The 17,138-nt window shown below is 43.1% G+C and overlaps 1 protein-coding gene across 1 annotated transcript in view; it reads left to right on the top strand.

Annotated features, from left to right (window-relative positions):
• LOC144133874 (uncharacterized) overlaps nucleotides 1–16,598 on the top strand; it is a 105,416-nt gene extending 88,818 nt beyond the window's left edge. The window contains exons 16-21 of the mRNA XM_077666942.1: nucleotides 3,815–3,883; nucleotides 5,792–5,919; nucleotides 9,701–9,756; nucleotides 9,860–9,908; nucleotides 10,440–10,507; nucleotides 16,456–16,598. Coding sequence (XP_077523068.1) covers nucleotides 3,815–3,883; nucleotides 5,792–5,919; nucleotides 9,701–9,756; nucleotides 9,860–9,908; nucleotides 10,440–10,507; nucleotides 16,456–16,598 — 513 coding nt within the window. The remainder of the gene's footprint in view (nucleotides 1–3,814; nucleotides 3,884–5,791; nucleotides 5,920–9,700; nucleotides 9,757–9,859; nucleotides 9,909–10,439; nucleotides 10,508–16,455) is intronic.
• Nucleotides 16,599–17,138: the final 540 nt, after the last annotated feature.

Here is a 17,138-nt window from a genome sequence, read left to right on the forward strand (position 1 = left end):
TTTGGACCGAAAGAGTTTCACAATGCACATTTAGCAGAATACAGGTGTAAAGAGGCATCACTCAGACAGAGCGGCCGCCCAACTATTTCTTTCATAAGCCTCTAGCAGCAGCTTCTCGTTTTCAGTAGCCCTCGTGCCCAGATATCCTGAAATCTTTCCTTATAAAAGCGGACACAGGAAGCCAAATGCAGCAAAGTATTTGCGCTGGGGCTACAAAAATGTAGCCGTGGCTCAACTCGGCTGAACCACGATATTTAGTAAGGCAGAAACTTGGGCTAGTTGGATATTGTTTGAACACATATTTTCTAGCGCTTAGTGAACACAAGGGACAAGAACACAAATACACAGGACGTACGCTAGTCTTCAACTGCCGTTTAATCGAAAAAACATTCAATATAAGACATCTCAAATGCTGATATTCAAACACGCGCAGTAGCAACGCCACGTTTCAAGAACAACAATTCTTTTTTTGATAGATAAACAGATGGGGTGCTGACACATTTTGAACCTTCGTTATCAATGCACATAGCTTCGAAAATTTCCCGTTCCGATTGCGTTTTTAGTGTTCCTAGAATGCTTGTTTCATGCAAGATTGGTGTGCAGGGTACAGGGTCAGGGTCGCCAGGGTACCGTTCGATGAGACAGCGTAGTAGTGGACAATGAAGTAGTGGACTATTTCAAGAACCACGAAGATTCTAGGCACGTTAATTTTGCCTTTTCAGTAGATGTAAAAGAGCTTTTTACTCGATGCCGCAGGGGGAAATCTTCATTGCGTTGCGCGACTGTATTGAAAGCGGAAACCCTGTGTCATTTCAGAATTCTACTGGCATGTCAATTGAAAGCTTTTTAAACCTTGTTTCATTTTACCTGTCATCAACTGTCATAAAGCATGAAGGTGCAGAATATGTACAGAAGGATGGCATTTGCATCGGGTCCTGCATCGCCCCCGTTCTTAGTTCTGTCTTTTTAGCATACATTGACCAACGCATTGTCGCGCGGATTAACACTGACAAAGTTAAACGCATTTTTAGATATGTTGATGACTACCTTGTAGTAATGAATCTAACACAGTCTGACAAACCGAACAATGTGGTGAAAAATGTGCTTGATGTTTTTAATTCCTGTAGCCTGGGTCTAGCCTTTACAACCGAAATGCCAAACGACGAGAGGCTGCAGTTCCTTGATATATGCATTAGGTTTGAAAAGGCACGTGTTTGCTGGATGTATCAGCCGAGAACAAAAAAAGAAATTCTCAGTTATCAATCGGCGCACTCTAAACTTGTAAAAAGGGGTATTACCATGAATGCCTTCCGCGCTGCTCTCAACAAGTCGTGCGAGCATTGCATCACAGAAAGTGTGAGACTGCAAAAGCTTCGCCTAGAGAACGCCGGGTTTCCAGAGGAAACTCTGACATCTGTTGCGGAAAAGCTGCTGAAGGAAGTGAGAACTGGGAAGCAACTTAACCGTGACGATCCCCAGCGGCGGACTCAGCTTGTGGCTATGCCGTATGTTCACGACATGTCGCACCGTCTAAAAAAGGTGGCGAAAAAGTGTGGCGTCGATCTTGTTTTGACTGCCCCAAAGAAACTAGTGCGCCTGTGCCCACTCGTGAACAGCGAGGCAAGGAAGCCAATATGCACTAAGAACCACCAAAGGAAGTTCGTACCATGCAAAATGGGTGTTGTCTATAAAATCCCGCTCACTTGTGGCAAAGCTTATATCGGGCAATCAGGAAGATGCGTTAATGAAAGGCTGAGAGAGCACCGCTTGGCAACAGAATCCATGTCGGCGGTGGGGAATCTCGCGGTGCACTGCAAACGCTGTCTCATCGAACGGTACCCTGGCGACCCTGACCCTGTACCCTGCACAGCAATCTTGCATGAAACAAGCATTCTAGGAACACTAAAAACGCAATCGGAACGGGAAATTTTCGAAGCTATGTGCATTGATAAAGAAGGTTCAAAATGTGTCAGCACCCCATCTGTTTATCTATCAAAAAAAGAATTGTTGTTCTTGAAACGTGGCGTTGCTACTGCGCGTGTTTGAATATCAGCATTTGAGATGTCTTATATTGAATTTTTTTTCGATTAAACGACAGTTGAAGACTAGCGGCGTACGTCCTGTGTATTTGTGTTCTTGTCCCTTGTGTTCACTAAGCGCTAGAAAATATGTGTTCGAACCACGATATACATAGCGAAAGCTCTGTTAAGCATGGTTAGACACGGTTCAGCTTTGGTTCATCATTATTGTTTCAATAATTCAGCGAGAACAAATTGTTTCCGCGAGAGCAAATCACACGATGCTTCACGTGCCACAAGTGCAAGAGCGAGCGGCCGGAGCGCTGGCCGGCGCAGTGGCAGAGGAAACTGCCAAGCGCGCAGCTGTGGCAACGAAGGTGAAGATCAAGATCGAGGCACCTGCCACGCGCGATTTTGCACATGCGGCGCACTTTCCGTTAGAGGTCAAATTTAAGAGCCAGTTGACCTTTAGGCTCAATATAGTAGGAGTAGAGCTTTTTCCTCTAAAAAAATCCATACGCGAGCTGCGCCAGCGGAGAAATATGCAGTATCACTCTTTCACGCGGGACTTCATATGCAGGTCAAACTGGCCTCTGTATTAAGGAACAGCTACGGTGTCACGGCAAAAATTCAGAAAACTAGAACAAAAACGCAAAGGCTCTGCTGCATTTTGCTTCATCCGTCAGCGCATCTAGGGTAAGATAAGACTCGACAATATGAAGTTCCAGAGCAGGAGCGGGATTTAAAAGACTATGAATCTTCTCGAGGCTTCTCAGATAAACATTTCTGTTATCGCTGCGTGAATGGTAACTCTCTACATACGTATTATGCGCAAAGTGCATTTTTAACTTCTTTTTTTTTCAAAATTGTGGGTCAGTGATCTGTGTGCCCCAGCTGCCCCTCCTCCGCGCATGCTTGCCCTTCACAGTATATAATGCTTTTTTACTCAAAGCCTCAGCAAACAGTGCGCAGCAGCGCGCGTGGATGTCTTCACCATCTTTGGGTCTGTACCGCAAAGCATCAATTTTTCCGTCAACATGCTCTTCTAACCTGTAGTAGCACAAAGGAAAGCGCTCTTTATGAAAATACGAACAGATACACAATCGGAATTAATAGGCACCATAGGTAGTAGCAATGGATTAAGCACGTTTACAACTCTTCTGCATGAAGACGTTGAATAATTAGTCGTAGGGTCAGAATGATTACCGGCATCATGAGCTTCACCCGAGTTCGTGCTTTAAAAAGGCGTGGACTACCAAAACCGTCCAAAGCGTACCGCTATCCCATACAGCAAGTCGATGTGCTAGCCTGAATTCAATATCATCATCATCATAAGCGTGACTCTATTTGCTGCGAGAGAAAGAGCTCTTTCATGTCCCTCCAAATAACTGTACCCTCGGCTTCAATTAATTTTATTCAAATGCCCCAGCATGCGTACAACTTGGACACAGCCAGCAACCCGAGAACCCGGACGATGCAGAGAGAGCTTAAGCTACTGATAGTCGGGGTACGGATGATGATTACGAAAACTATTGCTCAAATTTCTTCTTGCATTACGACCGCCTCAAAAATGAACCAATTTGTTTGTTGTCACCTCCAAACCAAGGACCGCTTTTCGACATCATTCATCCATTCTTCTAATTAACCGCATTAGCTTAACATACTCCGTCTTAAAGGCGCTAAAGGTGGAGAAGGCGCTTCTCTTTGCTTCTCAAAAGACCTAATTACCTCTAGACTGTGGCCTTATTCTGCCTTGCAACATTTTAAAAGAGAATTTATTTTCGGTGTTCTTTCAGGCCCAGAGGAATATTCGTGTCGCTATTCCAGAAAAGCACGATAAAGACGTGAGCGAGCTGAAGTGCGAGGTAAGTACGTTAACTAAGAAAAAATATCTCGTTTTGAGAGCTTACTCAGTGCTCATACATAAAAACAAAATTTTACTGTAGCAAAAAAAAATTCTGTCTTATTGTTTAGCCTTCTTCCTCCTTTTGCATTGCATGTAGGCGAGAAAATGAAACACAGTCTGGCTCCAAACCGGTACTACTGTGCACATTAAAATTTATTGATTACGATAGTTTTTAGCAGAGACGAGCGAATGTGGCTGCGTTCTCTATAGTCTGATATAGCCAGTAGAGATAAAGAAAAAAATTGGCAAAAAGGGCTGCATGAGGACAAAACAGCGCCGATGACGCCGCTCGAACGGCGACTGCAGTTAGCCTATGTGTAGAGGAAAAATAAGTTATTGAAAGAATCATTCATTGGCTGATTTCCCACGAGATGTCTCATTCGTCGCTTAACAGAGTTTGCTGAAAAACATTCCTTAAGCATAAAACCCAACCCATTGCTATTGGCTTAGAGCTTTCCCGAAATTTATCGCCATCGCCATCGCCTCTGCTTCTTCTGTTTTTCTTTTATGTCAACTGGCACCGCCCTTCTGGTGACACGACAGTTTACCGCTGACGGTTCGCCACCCGTGCTGTGACGAGCAACCAGTCAATTTTAGTGGACCTCAATGAACTCGTCACGTGATTTGGTGTGTGACAGTTTGCGATTCGCATGCTTGATGTTGAATACATGCGCTACCTATTGCGAATTACGCCCCCTGTAGACTTCGTGCGCTTGGCGGAGGCAGTGTGAACTGCTATGACCACTTACTGGACGCCATTTCTGCCTTGTTTTCTGATGTCACTGCAGCATATATGACACAAACGCAAAAAGTCAGCAGTTGGTGATGGTTTAAGAGATATAGGCAGGAACAGAAATGGCAGCCATCATTAGCTATATGTCGATGGACAAAGAGAGCGCATGTATCTTTTAAACGGATGTATAGCATTACTGAAGGAGCATTACTTTTCATAGCGTAACAAGTTTTTCGCAACTCAACGTTTGCGCTGCGAGCAGCACATGTGTCCGGCGGAAATACAAATTGAGAACTGTCATCCAAAGGATATCTGGCTAATAAATTTCAAGGTCAGAATACTTGGGGAAGACTCCACCAGAGTTCCATAAACTGGTGAATAATTCCACAATGCCCTAGAACATCGCTTCTCTGGGCAGTCACAGGCTAATATAACGTCATAAAACTAGGACTCATATTTGCACAGCGCAATAAAACAACGGAACACAACGAAGAATGGACACCTCAAGCGCTGTGTTGTGTTCCGTTCTTCGTTGTGTCCCGTTGTTTTATTGCGCTGTTCAATTATGAATCAGTACCAACTCTCCCAGCTCGCAGCCTTAATAAAGCTATGAGCAGAATGTGCCCGTAGAGGCATAATATATGTTGCACGTGCTCTGGAAATGTGGCGCCTGTACAACACAGTAGTGCTTCTATAGGTCAGTGGCGCCTCCGAATTTATACCGGACCAGCGTTGCAAACGGCGAACGATGTAGAGATGGTACTCTTATGCAGCTTGAACGCTCTCACTTACCCTGCTACCTTCTTTTTCTTGCCCGTTTAATTCGGTTCGAAGAGCACGAACTGCAGAAACTACGTGTCCGTTCCCAGTGCGCGAAAACGACACCGGTTTGTTCATGCTGAAATTGCGAGGGTGGTCATGTTGATTCGGGTTTCAATATATAAACCGGGGTTACTCTGAATTGTCATTTCTGTCCATTTAGCTTTGTCACTTCCCTGCCGAGGAGATTAAAAGAACGTCACCCTGCTTCTTTCGGACACTTGTGCGTATATAAATGTTTGAACTTTAAGGAAGAGCCGAGTAAGCACCGTCTTCGTCTGCCACCAATTTACGTTCTAGTTTCTTTGCTTACAGGTGCCAATAAAAACCTCCATTAACATGTCGGCGGATGATGTTGTCCTCTACTATTTTGTGGATGCGGTGAAGAAACACACGTCGGCAGCGTGGAACGCCCGCTTCACGCAAGTGTCGACTGATAACGAGTACGTGTCCTGGTGATAAGATCTAAGCATCTACAGTTCCTGCTTTTGCACCCTATCAAGCTTTTGCAGAACTTCACCCAACCTCAAGTTCCAGCATTTGCCTGGGCTGATTGATCGCGATGATTTACAATATATCCTAACAATTCCATGTTTTTACGTAACCGCTTTAAAACCATAAGAAATTATAGCAAAGGCAACTTCGCGTAAATCAATATATAAATGGCATCATTGGTTCATACTTACATCCCAAATTTTTTTATGAACGATCAGTGCATGACAAGGAGAACTTATTTAAAAGCGAAATTCAATACTTAAGTAATAAATACATTCAAACTAGCCGTTGTTTTCACAACCACAATGCCACGCGGTATATCAGACAACTCAGTAGATTATGTAACAAAAAAACGACTCTTTCGAGCTGCCAAACGCGCTTTCAAACGTAGAGGTCCGTTAGCATACAAGACACCTTCCTCTCCTACTCATCAACTCTTCATACTGCTACGCTTTGTTTCTTAACACTACCCTTTTAAGCATGTTAAAAACTGGCCCTAACACCTTTTTCGTACACAGTGAAGAAACAAGAAAAAGAAACAATATCACTAAAGTCAACATCAGGTGATATGGTGCCCAGCCAGCAATGGGCTTCTCTAGTTAATACCGCTTTCATTCAATCGTTTTCATTGCCTTCATCAAGTGAGCTGCGTGTTGCAAATCCACATCCACATTACTATGAAATGAATGCCATTGTATTCGATTTTGCTGCATGAAATCTAAAATCACAAAACTAAAGCCGAATTCTTCCTGCGCAGTAGATATAACTAATACAAAGCTTTTAAACATACTAGTGAGTACTGCTCTATCATTCTTCAAAGCATTTTCTTCCAGCCTTTAAATTCTGCATCATTACCCAACCGATATCCCTCCAGAGAAAAGTGTACAACAGCTGTATCTTACCGGCACTTACCTACGGGGCAGAAACGTGGAGGCTGGCGAAAAGGGTACAGCTTAAGCTAAGGACAACGCAGCGAGCCATGGAAAAAAATGATAGGTTTAACGTTAAGAGACCGGAAGCGGGCAGAGTGGGTGAGGGAACAAACGCGGAATATTGACATCGTAGCCGAAACGAAGAGGAAGAAATGGGCTTGGGCAGGGCGTGTAATGCGAAGGCAAGATAACCGCTGGTCCTTAAGGGTAACGGACTAGATTGCAAGAGAAGGCAAGCGTATCAGGGGGCGGCAGAAGGTTACATGGGCGGATGATATTAAGAAGTTTGCAGGCATAGGTTGGGCGCAGCTGGCAAAGGACAGGGTTAATTGGAGAGGCATGGGAGAAGCCTTTGCCCTGGAGTGGGTGTAGTCAGGATGATGATGATGACGACCCGACGATTGGATGGCCGGAAAGGTAATTTCTATTTTTATATCTGGTGAAATACATGAGTTCAATTACAGATTCATATCACGTCAGTCCCGTGCAAAATAATGGAACATACCGTATTCACTCACCCTGTTAACTTTATCGAAGATATCAACTTTTTTTTTCCTCATTTCGACTTTGCTTTCGCAAATCATTCTGATGCAAAAAAAAACTTTTTCATTTACTCACAACGTGAAAATGCTTTTGGATTCAGGTTTTCTAACTGATTGCATTTTTCTTGATTTCTCAAAAGCATTTGACAAAATTAACCGCTCTCTTCTCCATAAACTCTGCTCTTTAAACAATAACCGAAAAGTGTTTTACTCTATCCAGGCCTTGCTTACTAACTGTGTACAATATGTTACTGCTAATGACACTGACTCTCCACTAGTATCTGTCATATCGGGGGTACCACAAGGATCGGTACTTGGCCCTCTTTTGCTCCTCATTTATATCAACGATTTACCTTATGTAGTTTCTTCACAGATATGCTTGTTTGCTGATAACTGTGTTATATTCCAAGAAATAACTAACGATAACGACAATGTTCATTTCCTTCAATTCGACCCGAATGACGTGATTGTGATGCCGTACATGGCAAATCAAGCATGGCGATAAAAAATGTTAATCGATACGCTTTTCCCGTTCTCACACAGTGTGTTCCATATACATACTGAACAACCTGCGTTTAGAATCCTTCGCATCATCTCGCTACCTTGTTGTCCACATAACTAACGCAGTCTCCAGGAAATCACACGTAGAATTCATAACAGCGAATAGGGCTCTGTTATCTGAAAATTAAATTTTATCTTGCACCATCCACAATAAAATTGCAGCTATACACAACCTTTTTTTCGACCACAGTTAGCATATGCCTCGTCAATATGAGATCCACATCACACATCTTTATTTAAGCCACTTAGAGCAATACAGAATCAATCAGTCGGTTTTATATTAGCTGATTGTGACCGTACCCCCCGTGTCACTGAAGTGGTGGCCGCTGTAAACATCCACGCACTCGCTACCCGCAGGAAAGTATCACGCATCAGTCTTTTTCACAAAACCTGTTATCATAACGCGTCACTTTGAATTCAGGTAGCACCATTTTTTTCTGCTCGACATGACCAGCATCACAAATTTTACATACCGCAACTCAAAACTGTGTCCTTCTCCAATTCATTTGTCCCCAAAACTTCAACTCACTGAAACAAATTGCCTGCAACGTTAGTAAACGAGGGTGTTGTTGCGGGCTAGTCGGTTTAACATCGCTTAAAAGGTAACAGCGCAAACACAGGACGAAGAGAGGAAATGTACAACACAGCAGCGCCTGTGTTCTACGTTCCTCTCCTCGTCCTGTGTTTGCGCTGTTCCCTTTTAAACAATCGCCAGTAAACGTTAATCACCCCGTTTTCTTCAAATCTGCCCTAACCGATCTGGTAAGCTGTTATTAAATGCCGTCGGCTTCGTTTTGTTTGCTGTTCCCCTTAGTCGTAGTTCCCGTTCAGTTTTTATTTTTTCTTGTTTTTTTTTCTTTTTCGCTTTTATTGCCAGTCTAACTTTTTGGTATTGTGACACCTTTCCATTCATTACTGCCACGTTGTATGTAGGGTGTTATGACTCTGTGCCTTTGATTTATTTTTTTGCCCCTCCCCTCTATATTGTATTTATACAATGACGGCATTTCAAATAAATAAGTAAATAAATTAAGAAAGCCATTTTAGGTATTGTCATCGTCGCCTACGTGGTAACTGGCTGTGATGGTCTTGTACGCACAAAGTTGTGGCGACTTTCATTTGAGAAACTAACTACTAGGACAGGATTGTGGCTAGCACGCTTCACTGCCCAAACAGCCTGCTTCTGTCCGACTCCCCAAGCATCTCAGAGTAAAGATGATGTAATCCTTAATGTCCCTGGACTCCCTGTCCGCTTCATTGTTGAAGGCAAAGAACATACCCAACCGGGGCCACCAGTCCTACTGCGCGCTACGCAGTGTCAGCCGGCTTCTAGCGTTGTTTATATTGGCACGATCACGATGTCACTTTGTAGTTTTAAATACACCCTCCACCCTCCCTCACGGTCTCCAGTACGCGTTCGCAGAAGACGGAGGTGGGTTTGAGGGGCGACTGCACTGTTTTCTGCACTGTCATTGTGTTGAATCAGTTGCAAAAAGGTGTTGTCACTTCGCGAACGGCTAACCTGACCACCATGCGAATTTTCATAATTTGCAATTTTGCTGCTTTTCTCGAATGGTTTCGTTCGCTTACAGTGTGCAGGCGCGTGTGTCTGCCGTACAAGATTTGTGCGTAATTATGTGTGTCTTGTGGTTTCATTTCTGATATTTGTGTTTATCTTGATTCTTTTTCCAAAGCAAGTCGACAGCAAGCAGCTTTGTGTTCAACATACACTATTTTGACGATCACATTTGTGAGTATATTGAATTTCTTTGGATTAGTACACGAACACATTCTGAACTGCAGCAATGACCGTTCATGTTGGCAATGAACCTTCACGTTGATGCATGTTACAGTTGTGCCTTTGGTTTACGCCGCCAGTATCCTCAAGTACCCGTCTTTCAAGTGAGTTTTCTGGCATAGCGAACTTATAGTAGTGCCTTGAGGCAATACGTGATAAATACGTAACTTTAAAAGCCCCATATCTTTGATGCGAGAGGAATATTCTAACAATGGTCTCGGGAACCTAGACATCGTTTGTAGGTTTCGTAGCTTTTCTGTGGATGTTAACTGGAATGATATTTGAGTGCTCTAAGGTTTTAAAGGGCTAAAGTGTTCAAACAAAAAATAATTGTCCTTGCAATGCCTCAATGTTTTTATGATGCATGCACGAATCGTGCCGATCTCGATTCTTTCTCCTACACTGGCATGCGATGTCATACAGCATCAGTTCTTGCATTCAGCTGTCAAAACCACTGAATTTTACAAAAAACTTTTTGTCCGAAAATATGTACACAAAAGATTTGATTGGCAATGTGAAGGTTTCCATATCGTAGCGTATATCAAGCCATTGCCATGGGTTCATCGTTTGAGTTATACAAAGAAATTCCTCTGTGTTCAAAAATATTACAGTAATTGTGCTGGTATTGCTCGCAGAGAAACGTTTGTAATGATGTCTCTCGGAGATGCACTCAAAGGCCTAATGCGGCACTTGTTTGATCAACGTGAGTACATTTTATGAGCATGACTACGTGAATAAACCATTCGTGAACCAGACGAGCTCCACTCGAACAGAATTAGTTGCATAATTCAGGTGGCACTTCAAGTGGGCCACTCGGTGCACTGTTGAAGGGCGTTTATGTTTTGCACATGTTTAAAATTAGAGGCGGAACTGCGTTGTACATAATTTATGGGAAAAGTGGGAAACAAAGACAGCAGCTACGTAGTATCATTCATAAAATTCACTGTTTCCTTTAACCAATGGCACACTAGTGAAGAGAAATATTCGATATTTCTAACTGCAAGAACTTAAATCTCATAATTAATTTGAATTGTGTGTTGAGCAGTATCAGTTTCACTGACCCAAATAAATAGGACCTATTAGGCGTACGGCAAGCATTTTCCCATTAGACATCCACAAAATGCTCCTGCCAGTTTGCAAAACACCTGACACTAGAAATATTTGGCAATATTTTTCTAAATGATTACGGTACAAATGGCACAGGTGACCTTCTAGGACTGCATATGAGATGTTCTGCGTCGTGCCAACCTTTACAAGAGCTCAGAACTGATGTTTAAAAATTATATGCTTTTGCGTAAGAGCTAAAAAATAAGAACGCACCACATACAAGAAACACTACAATTCAGGAGCTACTAACATACGCCTAATAAGTGTCCTCGGAATACGGTCTTGCTCCCGCCCATACACCTCATTAATGAGACTCATGTTGGGGCCACCCGCCGTGGTGGCTCAGTGGTTATGGCGCTCGGCTGCTGACCCGAAAGACGCGGGTTCGATTCCGGCAGTGGCGGCTGAATTTCGATGGAGGCGAAATTCTACAGGCCCGGAGCCGTTCACTACGGCGTCCCTCATAGCCTCAGTTGTTTTGGGACGTTAAGCACCCATAACCAATTAACTTCATGTTCAGGCCAGTGATGCTTGCACATGGAGCGCAGTTGCTGCTGATAATTTAAAGGACAGAGATAGCGCAACGATTGAACAAAAGTTAGCACCTTCAACTAACTTCAAATAACTTCAAATACGGAAATCTGGTAGGTATTAACCAGCTTATTCGAGAGGAATAGTAGTAACGTCCCACGCGGGAGACCTCTTCCAGCGCGTACAGCAATATTCATCAACTTCAATGAGAGCTGCAGTGCGTGCACACATTACAGGTTGTATCCCTGTTGTGGTTACCGTGCAGCGATCTTTTAGAAAGTTGTGTAATCTTATAAAATTCGCATGATACATTCGAGTCAGTTAGATAGAGCAATCGGGTGCAGTTGGTAGGCACCATTTGACAGAGCAGTGCGAAAGGGGGTCGAGTTGGAAGCAGTGCTGAACTGAAACGCCAATTGGGCTCTCCACTTGCAACGGCCGAACCAACATAGACTTACTTGAAATATGACCCACCAATTGCACTACTGCTATGTCCAGATTAAAGTCCATTTCTTTCTACTTTTTCGATGATAATATCAGCCCTTTTAAGAGGCCATTATAACAGTGGAAACAAAACAGAAAACAAGATATACCAAAAAAGCTAATGACGACAAGCGGCATGCATATAAATTAACAATCGATTACACCGGAAAAAAAGACATTTATGCAGTGCATATTATAGTTTTCAGTACCAGAAAATTCGATCTCAAGCCCATTTGAAGACATGCGAAGAGACTATAAAAAGACGCTATTTAAAAGCGTAAAGCGCCAATTAGAACACAGCGGTTCCAGATTAGATAAGTGTAAATTATTAAAAGAATAAGGGAAGTAGACTGCACTGCATAATCGGGATGCATGATCCACTCCTTCATCGCTCTAGAGGCTTATGCTATACTTAAATACACCGTTACAGGTTACTGGAGGCAGAATATACATGCTTGACGGTGTATCTAGGGTTCATTTAGGAGTCTCTAAATAGTTGATCCTTTTTAATTTTTCTTTATTACTCAAATGAGGAAAATCAAATTTAAACACGGCGTACTTGGTTCTTAATTGTAAATTTGGGAGGCTTGCAAGCGGACATTATTCTGAAGCGGAATGGAAACGACCGTATTTGCGGAAGGTGCACCAAGAAGCAAACTTTTGAACCCATTCCATTTCCGGTTTCTCATTGTAAGGATCCCAGACAATTTATGCGTACTTCATAAAATGTTTAAGCTGTGTTCTATAACTAGAATTTCTAATACCAGGACAAATATATATTTCCTCTGCGTGCCTGTTGCATTTCAAGTCGATTTAAGTATTAACCCCGATATCTGCGCTTCTTTACCTTTCCGAGATCATTGCCATGTAAACTGCACTGAACTTGCAGGAATTTCTTCTTTCGAGCAGTAGACATGCACACTAAATTTAGGAGACTCATTATCATTCTGCCAACCATCGAACCATTTATTGTTTTCTAGGCTGCATTAAAGTTTATTGATCGCTAAGAGATTCACTCTCACTATACACAACACAGCTGTCGGCGAATAATCTTGCTGGAAAGAACAGAGGCTTGGAAGGATATTATTCAAAATAATAAATACAAGATGTCCTTGCACACTCCCCTGAGGTACACCAGATAACACCGGTTGCAAGCTGTACGTCTGCGCATACTGCTGAATGCACTGTAGGCGTACCAGATGGACCACTTCGCGAGGCTGGGTTTCTTAAATACTATTAGATTTCCAGCGAAAATTTCGGGCCCGAAGTTTTGTCAAATATTTAGAAAAATGAAGATAATTAAGGACTTTCTGCCTGCGGAACTTGTTTCTTAAGCGTCACATGCTCAATTTGCTCACATTTTGATTGTAAGTGGACCTTTGCGAAAAGTGTTTAAACGGTAATAGCAAGTTATACCTTTCAAAGTTCTTAGACAAGTGTTTGGGCATACGTGTTCTATAAGTATAAACGAAGTACTCTGGAGATAACTTGGCCTGTAATTGGTAACACCTGAAGTGCTACCAGATAGATGACGGGTAATAATCTGGCTAATTTTCATGCAGTAGGGAAAGAACCATTCGAAACAGACGAATTAAATAGTTTCGTTAGAAACTTGGACTTCCATTCAGCATATTTGACGAATTTATTAGAAACACCGTCTCCTCCGGGGCTTTTTTGTGTTAATAATCAGCAAAAGTTGGCGGACACCGTCCTCGTTTACCGTAATACTCGAAATCACGGCATGCAGAACAGTCGGAAAGGCTTGGCTTTGTACCACAATTCTTAAATAAAGTGGCGAAGGAGAAAAGAATAAAATTTTCGGTTCTTTCTTCAGTAATAATTTCAGCATTAGAAGAGCGCTGCTTTCTTGATGCATTTGCATACAACCAACATTTAGCGGGTGCTTCGAAAAGGTACTTTACTTACGTTACATTGCAAAAGCGGCCTTTTACAATTAGGCTCTTCAAATCGTGCCTGATGCTGCTATACTCATTTTGTCATCTATACTGCTTTTTCAGAATGTTATTTCTGTTTTCTTTTAATTTTAAATTTTGCATGAACTATTTCGCGGTACTGTACGATGCCAGCATACGTTAAAAAGCGCCAGATGACCACGATTTTTCGGAGCCCTCCACTGCCGTCTCCCTCATAAGCCTGAGTGGCTTCGGGACGTACGACCTCATAAAGCAAACAAGCCAAATCATGGAATTCCTTTCCTAGACCTCTTATTCTTTTTAAGAATGAATTGGTCTATGCAAGCAATGGGTTCCGACTTTATGATTGTTAGGAGTACTTGAATTCATCACAGAAACTTTCACAAATATTGGAGTGTCTTGATCTCATACTTCGTCTCTAACATGACTGTCATTCAATAGCCTTATCATACCAGGTGGCACTAGAAATTTGTGAAAAAAATAGAAGTTTTATCACACAGCCTTGTGTATTCGGCTACTGTTTGGACTAAGTTATAACAGAACGCCAGGTCCAAAACGCTCTTCAAAGCTAACCCCATCCGCCTCCCAGTGTGGGTATGTGCTGCAATTATACCCACTGAATTGAACATACCCCAAGCAACTTATATTGAAACTCACGAATATTGTTTTCCAAAAAGCCCCTTAAGCTGGCAATCACGCCCGGTGAAGAAGTAGGATTCTGTACACCTCTACAATGCAAACTGTTCGACCGGTAAGGTTCGTTTTGATACATACCGCTTCAAATTCGTCGATAGTTGAAGAACAGCACGTGGAATGATTTGCTTTACCTGTATGGCTACACCACCACCTCTTCTCTGCGGTTCTAGCTGAATTCTTTATAACCAACTGCCACAACTTCATTATCTTCTTGTTTTGTATCCACTTCTCCGTTAGACAGTAACGCCAGGTTAGGGCTCCATCACCATAACTTCCAGTGCATCGGCTTTGTTTATTATGCTCGTACGATTTTAATTGCCTTAAAATAATTTTTCTAATTTGTCTCAGCTGCCGATTTCAGTGGCGCTGGTAATTAGGCACGTCATGTGTTCATCCACGTTCCAGCGATAAAACACATTATTCATTTATTGCTTATCAAAAAAAGTTAGACTCAACGGCTTTCTTTTATGTCTTCTGCACATGAATTCCTAATTTCTTCATAATCTCCATTGCTCGCTTGGAGTAATCCTCACCAGGGCTCATCACTGTAAATTTAAGGTTTTGAAAAGTGCTTAGAACTCTTAGTGTTTCTTTAAAATACGCTGCCCTCAAAATAATCGGGCAATTTCTTCCAGGCGTTTTCTTACGGAGCCTATGAATTTTATGAAGGATGTCATTACACACTTCTCTAGACACTTTCATCGTTATTATCACCTCAGTTTCATGCGTGTCTTCACTCACGACTCTGATTTTTAAATTATTTCTATGTTTATGGGAGTTTAACGTCCCAAAGCGACTCAGGCTATCAGGGACGCCGTAGTGAGTGGCTCCGGAAATTTCTGCCACCTGGGGTTCCTTAACGTCCACTGACATCGCACAATACATGGGCCTCTAGAATTTCGCCTCCATCGAAATTCGAACGCCGCGTCCGGGATCGAACCCGCGTCTTTCGGGTCATCAGCCGAGAGCCATAACCACTGAGCCACAGCGGAGGCAAGTCTGCCTACCTCTTAAACCTGTCTAGCGAGGCTCGACATTTCATCAACCCACCTATCAGCAAGCGCTTCAAAGTTAAACTCTTCTATTGAAGCAATAATTCCCGCTGAGACCAATTGCAATACGCCTGAGTACCATCGGGTCCAGTTGGAAACTGAATTAGTCCTGTACACAGTCCATTTGGCTATCGACTTAGAACGTCGTTTCAGTTCGGATCAGATTTCTTCCCTTTGAAATGCATTGACATGAGATAGAAATCAAATCGTTGGTTTCTGCTGTTTTTTTTTTGTCGGCGCTGCAGACAGATTGAAAGTACGGTCTTGGGTACTTCACTACTTCTCATACTGTTTATAATAAGTGGACTTCTAGAGCATCTTGCATTTAGTTCTCTGTTCTCCCAAGGAAGACTGCTCGTGGACGAGGAGGTTTATTTTGCGCTATCTCTGCTACGCACTGCCTCGTGTTCCATGCGGGTACTGTAAAAGCAACAAAAAACTGACAAGACAGCAAATTGAGGAAGCATGCTGGACACGCTAGAGGAAGCACAGACAAGAGCTGATTCTTCTTTTGTGCACTGCGTCCTTTTTAATTTGCCATTTTTGGAACGTGATGTTGTGCCAGATACTTTATTTTAATATATATTTGCTGTATATATGTCTCCTCTATTTTATGTGATTGCTCTGTGGCCAGCGTTCTTTTTCGCACTCTGAGCTTTTAAAGTGATGATGAATTCACGGAAGTCACGCAAAGTGCTAGCTGTCACATTCGCACAACCGTGTTGCTTCGCAATGAACATGCGGAATCGGATTATACAAGATGCGGTGCCGCAATGGCGAATCGCTGAGCGATGGCTGGTATTCATTTTCCCGCTCCATGCTGCTACACCTTTATTTCATTCTTGCAGGCGGAAACGCCGACACTACGAGGATTCGTCGTGGCGTGCCCATCGTCGACATTGTGTGGCAGAATGCAACGGCAGTGGAAGGGGAATACCGAAACGCTCTTAATTTGACTGACAATCCGATTGGAGCAGTGAGTCTCATCTAATATTGTCTACGACAAACGGGCGAAGCACTGAAACTAGGTTTAATTAGACGTGCTGGGAGAGCAAGACAGCAGGGAGCTCGAGCGAGGAAGAAGAATCCCCTAGCCCGTCGAGAGCGCAAGGCATGGCAAGTCCCATATAAAACAGTTCGGCCGCGGTATGGCGCCACTGGATTGCTTGGTACTGTGGCATTACTCCCCCTCTCTGAAGGGCAACGACTCGGTGCCGCAACAATGAGAAGCAGGAAGGCAAGGAACGGCGAATGTTCCGGCGGCTGGTGTAGACACGCCTGAAGCGCTAGCGTGCGTGGTAAGGCTTTATCCGTGCGACATGGATGACTTCGGGGGTCGGTCGTCTAGAGGAGCGAACTGTTCCCAGGGGGAGAACTTCATAGTTCACCTCAGTGACTTGGCGGAGTACCTCGTAGGCGCCAAAATATCGGCGCAGTAGTTTTTCGGAACGCCCACGCATGCGGATTGGGCTCCAAACCCAGACTTGTTCGCCGGGCTGGTAACTAACATCTCATTGGCGGAGGTTATAGC

Source organism: Amblyomma americanum, chromosome 5 (genome assembly GCF_052857255.1).
Source record: "Amblyomma americanum isolate KBUSLIRL-KWMA chromosome 5, ASM5285725v1, whole genome shotgun sequence".
In the NCBI taxonomy this organism is placed as follows: domain Eukaryota; kingdom Metazoa; phylum Arthropoda; class Arachnida; order Ixodida; family Ixodidae; genus Amblyomma; species Amblyomma americanum.